General features: G+C 43.1%; 1 protein-coding gene across 1 annotated transcript in view; it reads left to right on the forward strand.

Annotated features, from left to right (window-relative positions):
* ZCCHC7 (zinc finger, CCHC domain containing 7) overlaps nt 1–10415 on the forward strand; it is a 110215-nt gene that overhangs the window by 71853 nt on the left and 27947 nt on the right. The window contains exons 3-4 of the mRNA XM_009880549.1: nt 516–641; nt 1509–1679. Of these exons, the coding sequence (XP_009878851.1) occupies nt 516–641; nt 1509–1679 (297 nt within the window). The remainder of the gene's footprint in view (nt 1–515; nt 642–1508; nt 1680–10415) is intronic.

Consider the following 10415-nt stretch of genomic DNA (forward strand, 5'->3'; position numbering starts at 1 on the left):
GTTGTTTCCAGCTTCTCCTTTTTTCTTCTTTCTCCTTTTTAAATCTTTCTTTACAATTATAAGTTGCAGATTTGGTCTAGACTTGTATAGCATTATACATTGTCCAAGAAGGTTCCCTTAGTGTGTGCAAGGGAACATGTAACTTGCATTTGCAATTAATGTTAGTTATATTTGTATTCTGGGAAAAATTCCAGTTCATCATGAAATATAACATTGAGTAAAAGTGTCTTGACTAATCAAGGGAAAGCAGAACTCAGTAACTGCACTTTTAAACAGCAAAAAAGAATGTCCCGAAGTGAAAGTTTGAACAAGACAATACTTTTCTTCTAGACAATGCAGGTTTCTCTGTAACAGAATTATCTAGTTCAAATCCGGATGTGTAAATTGTACTTGCAAAAAGATAGATTTCTAACTGACCACTACCAGCAGCGACCTTTACAAATTTCCAGTTCTAACAAACACTAAACCACAGAATCCCAAATGATAAATACGTTTTTTTCTTCTTGTCGCTCCAGGCACAGATCTCCAACTATGCGAGTGTGAGGCACAGCAGTATGCGGTACTACACAGCTGATAAAAATGTTACCTGTAGAAATTGCGGTAGACGAGGTCATTTGTCCAAAAACTGTCCTACTCCAAAGGTAAATGCAACACTTTAATCACTTGTAGATGCAGCTCTTGTTTCTAATACTCTTTTGTGCTTGCCATTAAAGGCATTGCTTCTGCGGTTTATGACTTCACTGAGAGGTTGCTCCGGGTTGAGGGATTGTTTGCACAAGATCAGTTTACGGGTGTTGGGTCTGGCTGAGGTGGAGTTAATTTCCCGCAAAGCAGCCCTCATTGGTAGCTAGAAAGGTGTTTGTTGGTAACACACCAGGGGTTTGGCTTCTGCTGCAGCATCCAGGCTCTGTCTCCAACACCCCCCTCACCAGTAGTCTCGGGTGGGCAAAATCCTTGGAGGGGCCATGGCCAGGACAGCTGACCCACACCGACCAACGGGGTATCCATATGGCGTCTGCTCAGCAATAGACGCTAAGAGAAGGGAGGAGGGGAAGGGGGGACACAATCGTTATTACAACGAAGCCCTCCTTCCCGGGAAGTGGCTGGACGTCGCCTGCTGATGGGAAGTAGAGAACAAATTTTTATTTTCTCTTGCTTCCATGTGGGGCCTTTGCTTTGACTTTATTAAACTGCTTTTATCTCGACCCACGAGTTTTTTCCATCTTGTTTTCTCCCTTCCCGTCCCCATCCTGCTGAGGATGGGAGTGATAGAGCGGCTCAGTGGGCACCTGGCATCCAGCCAAGGTCAACCCACCACACCACTGTATAAAATTAGCTGTCTGTTTTGTGGAGGTCATTGCTTTTACAGTTTTTATAATCCCTGCAATTCCTTATAAGCAGTAGACATGTATTTGGGGTGGTTTCTTCTTCATTTCGTCTTTTGATTTTTTTCTTTATTCTTTTGAAACATTCTCACTTGACATAATTCTTTTTTTATTTCTGCGTAGAAAGTTCCCCCGTGTTGCCTGTGTGCCGGAAGAGATCACCTACAAAACAGTTGCCCAGCACGTTTCTGTTTGAACTGCTGTTTGCCTGGCCACTATTTCAGGGAATGTCTTGAGAAAGCCTATTGGAATAAACACTGCAATCGCTGTGATATGAAGGGGCATTACGCTGATGTGAGTACAGCCCATGGCAAAGAGCTCAGTTATTGGTTTTCTGTCTGTCAACAGTTGAATTTACAAGAAACAGTCTTTGCATATTTTCTTTAATTTTATAATTTTTATTTTCTCTTGCTTCCATGTGGGGCCTTTGCTTTGACTTTATTAAACTGCTTTTATCTCGACCCACGAGTTTTTTCCATCTTGTTTTCTCCCTTCCCGTCCCCATCCTGCTGAGGATGGGAGTGATAGAGCGGCTCAGTGGGCACCTGGCATCCAGCCAAGGTCAACCCACCACACCACTGTATAAAATTAGCTGTCTGTTTTGTGGAGGTCATTGCTTTTACAGTTTTTATAATCCCTGCAATTCCTTATAAGCAGTAGACATGTATTTGGGGTGGTTTCTTCTTCATTTCGTCTTTTGATTTTTTTCTTTATTCTTTTGAAACATTCTCACTTGACATAATTCTTTTTTTATTTCTGCGTAGAAAGTTCCCCCGTGTTGCCTGTGTGCCGGAAGAGATCACCTACAAAACAGTTGCCCAGCACGTTTCTGTTTGAACTGCTGTTTGCCTGGCCACTATTTCAGGGAATGTCTTGAGAAAGCCTATTGGAATAAACACTGCAATCGCTGTGATATGAAGGGGCATTACGCTGATGTGAGTACAGCCCATGGCAAAGAGCTCAGTTATTGGTTTTCTGTCTGTCAACAGTTGAATTTACAAGAAACAGTCTTTGCATATTTTCTTTAATTTTATACAGTGCGTATTTGTACAAGCATATAAAAATATTGTAGTTAGTCATTATCTAACAGTCACACAGTTTTCATGAAGAGTGGTTCAAAGAAAACAAACTGGAGCATTGTAAACACCCACTCTTTAGTTTAGTTTTGTCTTGTTTGGTTAGGGTGGTGAAAAACGTCCTCATTTGTGTTGAACGGAAGGTGTTGGGAGGTTGAAATTAGGAGACATGGTATGCTGCAAGCATGCCAGCAAGAGGTAAAGAATAACTCTGATGCTCCAAGAGTTCCAGATACGTATTTTTTTCACTATGATCATGTATTCATCAATGAAAATTCATCAATTAATTTGGTGAATGGAGTTAATTCGAGTTGGGGACCTATCACAAGTGGTGTCCCCCAGGGCTGGGTGCTGGGGCTGGTTCTGTTTAATATCTTTATGAAGGACCCGGACGAGGGCTTCGGGTGCACCCTCAGTAAGTTGGCAGACGACACCGAGTTGGGCGGCAGCGTTGGTCTGCGGGAGGGTAGGAAGGCTCTGCAGAGGGGTCCGCACAGGCTGGACCGATGGGCCGAGGGCAGTGGTGGGAGGTTGCGCAAGGCCAAGTGCCGGGTCCTGCGCTCGGGTCACACCGACCGCGCGCAGCGCTGCGGCCTTGGGGCAGAGTGGGGAGAGCTGCCGGCGGAGAAGGCGCTGGGGGTGCTGGTCCAGAGCCGGCTGAATGCGAGCCAGCGGTGTGCCCTGGTGGCCGAGTAGGCCAACGGCATCCTGGCCTGTGCCAGGACCAGTGTGGCCAGCAGGACTGGGGCAGTGAGGGTGCCCCTGTGCTGGGCACTGGTGAGGCCCCACCGCGAGTGCTGTGCTCAGTTCTGGGCCCCCTGGGGGTGTTCAGCCTGGAGAAAAGGAGGCTGAGAGGAGACCTTCTCACTCCCTACAGGTCCCTGAAAGGAGGGAGTAGCGAGGGGGGGGTTGGTCTCTGCTCCCAAGGAACAGGCAATAGGACAAGAGGAGATGGCCTCCAGTTGCCCCAGGGGAGCTTTAGGATGGATATTAGGAAAAATTTCTTGCCCGAAAGAGTTGTCAAGCACTGGAACAGGCTGCCCAGGGAAGTAGTGGGGTCGCCATCCCTGGAGGTATTTAACAGACGGGTAGATGTGGTGCTGAAGGACATGGTTTCATGGTGGTTTTGGCAGTGTTGGGTTGATGGTTGGGCTTGATGATCTTAAAGGTCCCTTCCAACCTAGATGATTCTATGATTCTATGAAAATACCACTAGAAGTTTAAACTAATGTCTAAATGGACTTGAGAGGCATTTATAACTGTGCTGTATACCACATTGAAAATGTGCTTTAGGAACAAAATGGAAATGGTACACTTTATTTCTTATGCAAGTATAGGTGAATAAAAATTTTATCTGACATTAGCTTATAAGGAAGCAGGTCTACAACCATATTCACCTGCCTTAGCTTAGTTTCTGCCTGCTTTTCAGTTGAGTCCTCTTTATTTGTGAACATGCAAGAAGAAAGACAATGATGAAATTAATTGTCTCTCTACTTCTGTATCCCTATGGACAGGTGCATCAGTTATGTACTATAAGAGAATTTGTCAAGTAGTGGAACAGTTGCAAAACTGTGTACTCTACTGTTAAGAGAAAAATATTGATAGAAACATTTAATGTCTGGAACCTACCAACGTTTTGTCTTAATCCCAGGAGGACCACACTGATGTTCTCCATCTTCACCGCTGTCAGTCAAAACCCAACTCATTCTATTTAGACCAGTGCAGCTCATACAGGTTGGGCGGACACTCTGATCCTGTTGCCAGTTGCTCTAATTCCTCGTTCATATTATGTTATGCTGTTGTGCTGCCTCTATGTCACAAACACTGGAGAGAAGAAAGTATTTAGTGCAAATAATAATCTCCACACCGTACCTAGCAAAGCGGCGTTTCAGAGGGTTAGCAGGCTTGGATCTGTATTCACAGTACAAATGTCAAGTGGGAATATGGAAGCGCTCCTTTCGTCTTCTAAAAGATTGAACGTTCAGTTTATTTCCCACCAGGTGCTTGGCTGCTTGTTTCAGGTTGAGCGGCACAATGTGAGAAGGTTTCCATTTATTTTACAAGGAGATGAAGGCCCCATAAAATATATGCATTCTGCTGTTAGATTTTACTGAGCATTCAGAGTTGTCTTGGATAAGTGAATGAGTAACTTTGGCACAAAACCAGGTATGGAAATATTGAAAATGTTCAAGTACTGTAAGGATACCGAAGTATGTTAAAGGTCATCTAGATACAGAGTATTCTCAGCACCGAAGACCAGGTGGTAGTTAGGGTCATGGGACTTCATTTGGCTGAGACTTTTTTCTCAAAACTTTTATCATTTAAACAGTACCATGATGGAAACACGCTTCAGTGCACGTTCTCCTTTCTTAAGAATATTTCTTCAATTCTTCTGAATGCATTTTGAAACAAGTAGAAACTGTTTTGCTGTTGACAGTCTGCCCAAAGCTGTTATTACTGCTAGTGAAAGTTAGGAGATGTAAGACAGTCAGAGACGGGCTTTATACCAGAGCTGGTAGTGACAGGACAGCAATGGACAATGGTTTTAAACTAAAAGAGGGCAGATTTAGATTAGATATCAGGAAGAAATTCTTTACTCTGAGGGCGGTGAGCCCCTGGGGCAGGTTGCCCCGAGAAGCTGTGGCTGCCCCATCCCTGGAGGTGTTCAAGGCCAGGTTGGACGGGGCTTGGGGCAACCTGGGCTGGGGGGAGGTGGCCCTGCCCAGGGCAGGGGGGTGGAAGTAAATGTTTAGAGCTGCCTTGCAACCCAAACCGTTCTTTGATTTTATTTTGTCACACAGTATGTTAGGTCAGTCCTATAGCAATTGCCAGGAATCCTGGATGTAAGGAATGTGATGTCATGCACCACTGAAGATTTTGAACAGGAACATATATAATTATTACAAACATCATGTAGTCTAAGTAAAGCTTCTATCAGTATTTCAAAATACATACATATATGTATATATGTATATATATGTAGATAAACAGAAGGTTTTTTGTAACAGCTCAGAGAATTCACAAACCAGCAATTTTTGGTTTATATTTTAAGTGTGGTGTACCTCAAAGCTAGACACCACTGGTTTTAGAATTTTTGCTTCCTGGAGCAATAATTTCATGTCAAGTTTCAGTGCAGGATGAACTATTTTGGCAAGAATGTTCCACCTCTGAAGGAAACTCTTCTACAAAAGCATTCTTTAATATTCTTAAGAAAGTGCTGAATGCTGTAGCAACTGTAAGTTTGGTAGCAGAATAATAGAGTTTGGCAAAACAAAGTTTTCAAGGTAAATAACTGTATTTGACATTAAAGGTATGTGGGATTACAACCAGGCAGAAGTATGTTGCAATGATGTTACTGGTTTATGAGTTTAAGTGATACTAGAAAATTACACTCGGAAAAATCATGTATTTATGTGCTTGTGTGTGTGTGTGTGTGTGTACAATGGCCTTCCCTTAATTGTATGTACTTCTCATATAGATACATAGATAGTGCTGAATTAAATTTTAAAAATATGAACTAGGACAAGAGGAAATGGCCTCAAGTTGTACCAGGGGAGATTTAGATTGGATATTAGGAAAAATTTCTTCACTGAAAGGGTTATCAAGCATTGGAACAGGCTGCCCAGGGAGTGGTTGAGTCCCCATCCCCAGAGGTATTTAAAAGACCTTTAAAAGTGTAGATGTGGTGTTTAGGGACATGGTTTGGTGGTGGATTTGGCAGTGTTAGATTAACGGTAGGACTTGATGATCTTAAAGGTCTTTTCCAACCTAAACGATTTTATGATTCCAGATAAAGGTAATGACTTTGCAGTAGGACACAATTCAGTTTAGTAGAGGTTCGGGTATGACTGTAACATGAAGATTTGTCCTCATATGTCATAAATAGAGTCAGAAGACTTGCTGTGTCATTTCTTTTAATTTCCCTGTGGATTTTCGGTAGCAGTGGCGGTTATGCTGTAAGGACTGAAGAGAAAGACAGAAGTAGTTTAAAGGTCTTTGAGTTTGATTTACTAAAATAAAAATTTACTAAAATAAAACACAGATGAAAATTAAAGTGGATTAAACGTGCTTTTATCTTTTTTTAGCTTGTATGATATTATTATGGTTTTACATGTCCCAGAAATTCAGTCCTGTACATAGCAATTAACCTTTTACACTACTTTTTTTCTCAAATTAAACACAAAAAGGTGAGGGTAAAAGGCACGCTGTGATAACATCAGCATATGTTCCTACTTCGTTTTCTATCTAAAGATAGGGCTTAAATGTTTGACTTCCGAACACACCTGTTTGATGCCCCTAAACGTTGGGGGTTTTTGAAATTCAGAAATATTTGAATCTCTTTCTAAATGTCTCCTCCCTACCTTTTTTTAGCTTATAGCTAATGTGTACACTGTACCATTACCTTAAAGAACATGAACGGCATATTTCTGCACCCCTTTTCTGGTAAGCAGTTAGACAGAACTGTAATCTTAAGTATCTTTTCTTTGTGTCTCTTCCCATCTTTTCTATTTTACACATTTTATGAAGCTGGTTCTCATAAAATAATATACTTTTCTGTAAAGAATTCTGAGTCCTCTATCATCCCAGAATTTAAATCCTACCTAAGTTGTATAGGTTATGAAGAACATCACCGCATGTATTTTTTCTGCTCATTTGGGCCCACCTTAAATCAGAAAGGTTTGTCTTTGAAACTTTCAGGCAGTTCTCTTGCGCTTCCACCTGACAGGCATGATGCTACCTGTGTGGTGAATGCTGGAGTGTAAGAGCAGGGTCTCATCTGCCCCGTCCTTGGAAAGGAAGACGTCAGGATGGCACAGCAGAACTGCAGAGGGCAAAAGGAAGGTTGTGAGGCTACGCAGCAGGGTCAGAGAAGTTACGAAAAGCAAGAAGGTATCCTTGGAAAACCTGATATCTGTATGCAAATGAAGAAAACAGAAAGAATTGTAAACCCTGACAGATTAAATGTGAAAGTGCAGAACTGAAGCTAAAACAGAGTTTGAGGGCATTTTGCAAAGGAATCAAAACCAATGGTACATCTTTCTTCACATCAGCACGAGAAGCCTGTAAAGCCAACAGATGATCAAGATGTGAAAGGAACACTCGGCCAAGATAAGACCATTGCTAACAACCTAAAAATATTTTTGGGGCACCTAGTGTTCATAGTGGAAGAAACTGGGGACACTGCCACACTGAAATCTTATTTGTGGAGGGAATCATCAGAGAATCTCTCTGAAATGGAAGAGGATGTTTGGGTTACCGCTAACCTATGGATACTAACTCGTTACCAGAACAGGATAACGATTACCCAAAAGCTGCAGAGGGGCTGGAAGGTGAAGTAGCTGTATTAGTGACGGCAGCGTGTAACCTTTTGCTTTGCGTTTGACTGGTAACTGAAGTGGCAGATACAATGACAATGCTTTAAACAGGTCCCAGGGAGAGCTGGGCAACCACACCTGCCAGCCTGATGTGTACACCAAGCAAATTACCAGAGAATGCAATAGCAGCGGCATGTGGTAATGGTTATATAAATATGATATACATGGGAGGATTCAAGATTGCTTTTGTAAAGGAAATCCCACTTCTCAGAAATCTCTGGAGTTCTTCAAAGGAGAAAGTCGACAAGCATGTGTGTAAACATGATCCAGTTGACATAGTCTACGATTTCCAAAAGGCATTTGACAAAGTTCCTGACCAAAAGCTTTTAAGGAAACTAAACAGGCATGGAATAAGAGGATAAAGGTAGGATATGCTAGTGTGACATGGAAAAGAGTGAACAATAGGGCAACAAGATTTGCTGAGAAGACTGAATTATTTAGAGTGTCAGTGCTGTGAGCCAACTGTGAAGAACTGCCCAAGGACTGTAAGAAACCGAGGGAGAGCACAATAAAATGGCAGATGATCTTGGGTGGCAATAAATGTAAAATACCTGGGGAAAAATAATCCCAGCTTTGCATATGGATTGATGGGCTTACTGTTACCATTCAGGACTCAAATTTTAGAGTTACGCAGTATGATCAGCCCCCCCAAAACAGTTTGGTGTTCAAAAGCAGTGGGAGGAAAGTGGGGGAAATGTTAGGAATCAGCAGGAAAATGGACACCTAGGGGCAACTTTGGTCCCTCTCTTCTGTGTCCTTCAGCACAACCACGACTGTTTGGCCTGGAAGAGAGATGACGAAGAGAAGGATCTGTAAAGAGCTTCAGAATCATCCGTGATGGGAGGCAGTGGCTTGCCGTCAATTGTTCATAATTTCTTCCAGTAAAAGAATTAGGGGGCATCTGACAAAGGCAGTAGGAGATAGGTTCAGAAGAGAGAGAAGAAGGTGACTCCTCAGTGCAATAGTTGGCAGACCTGTGAGACTCCTTACTTAGGGGTGCTGTAGATGCAGAAGGTCTGCTCTGTTTCCAGAGGAGACAGGGGCAGTTCATGGAAGAGTGTACCATGGAAGCTTACTGAACACACAGAAACTTCATGCAGCTTGCACAGTCATTGAGCTTAAAACAGTTGAGTGTGGAAGAGCGAAAAATGCGTGCTTGCCCTGTTTTTAAACTGTGTGAGGCATCGGCTTATGGCCACAGTTGGAGACCACGGGCTGGTGGTCCGATGCAGTGTAGTCATTATTGTTTTCAGGCTATGTAAACTGATCATGACAGGTCTGTATGTCTGTACCTCTGCTAATTACTTTCTGTGAAGAATTACGAGTCCTCCACAGGGCATTTTATCAAAAACGTGAAAGTTTTTCACCAAGCCCAGTTACTGCGACTGTTCTGTATCAGTCTGCTTGTTGGGAAGTTTCTGGTGTCTGTAGGTGCTGGAGGCAGACCACAGGTTTTGCTCTGAGCCTGGGCCTAAATGTTGCCCAAAGTTCTCCAAAATACTCTGAAAACATTAGTGCAGCCTTCACAGAGCAGATCTTAATACAGTGTTGGGAAAAAGGCTAATATATTTTCTAATTTTTTTTTTTTTTTAGTTAGTTTTTATCAAATACTTTGGATGCTCAAAACAAGTTTTGTCTTTCACAGAAAGTTCACTCACTTTCACTGTGACACAAAGGATGCAGAACAAGCTCCTGCGCACAGTGTGTGTCAGAGTGACTCTCCATGGTCACACTTTTGTCCAGAAGTTAACTCAAAGCAGCTCAAGGTACTTTGCCTAGTTTGATTTGAAAATGTTCAAAGTTATTTAAAACATTTTCAGGAAGATAAATGTATTATCCGTTAGGTCAGTCACTTTTCCTGAAACAGCCCAGGGAATGTATGGAGTCACCTTAGATGGAGTTGTGTTGGAAGAAGCTCAGCCTCCTGTGCTTTGCTTGGGAAGATCCTCAGAGGAGCGTGTTGTACAAAAGTTTCAAGCGTGGCTCTGTTTGACCGTCTGCTGCTCCCTCCAGGAAAGAGCACATCAGTCTCCTGCAGCACTGTGTGCACACATAGGTGTGCACCTGTATATATCTGTGTGTCCGTATATATACTTACGCTTATATATGTATAAGCTGAAAACCCCATGCCGTGAACGTCCTGTGTTGTGCAGGTTCGGTGGCGGTTAGGTGGGTGTCATGAGGTTTGTGGTCTATGGTCTCGCCTGCCAGCTGCAAGGGCGGGAGAAGACCTTCACAAACAGTGTGCTGTGGCAGGGAGGAGGCAAACGTGGCGGGCAGGAGAGAGGCTCCTTGCAGACTTAGGAAAAAACGGCTGCTCAGTGAGCAGCTCATCTGGGGGTTGGACTAGATGATCTGCAGAGGTGCCTTCCAACCCTGACCATCCTGTGATTCTGTGATTCTGTGTACTGTCGCTGGGCTGAGCATGGCAGTTGACATCGCTGTTTGCGTGGAAATGAATCAGTTGATCCTGCAGCCTCACGGTGGGTGTACTGGTTGTGAGGCTGGCAGCCTTCTTTTCCCGGCAACGTGAGGCCACATCAGGCAATTGAATTGTATTGTGTTTCTTTACTTGCGGG

This window comes from Charadrius vociferus, unplaced genomic scaffold (genome assembly GCF_000708025.1).
Source record: "Charadrius vociferus isolate BGI_N301 unplaced genomic scaffold, ASM70802v2 scaffold633, whole genome shotgun sequence".
Taxonomy (NCBI): Eukaryota; Metazoa; Chordata; class Aves; order Charadriiformes; family Charadriidae; genus Charadrius; species Charadrius vociferus.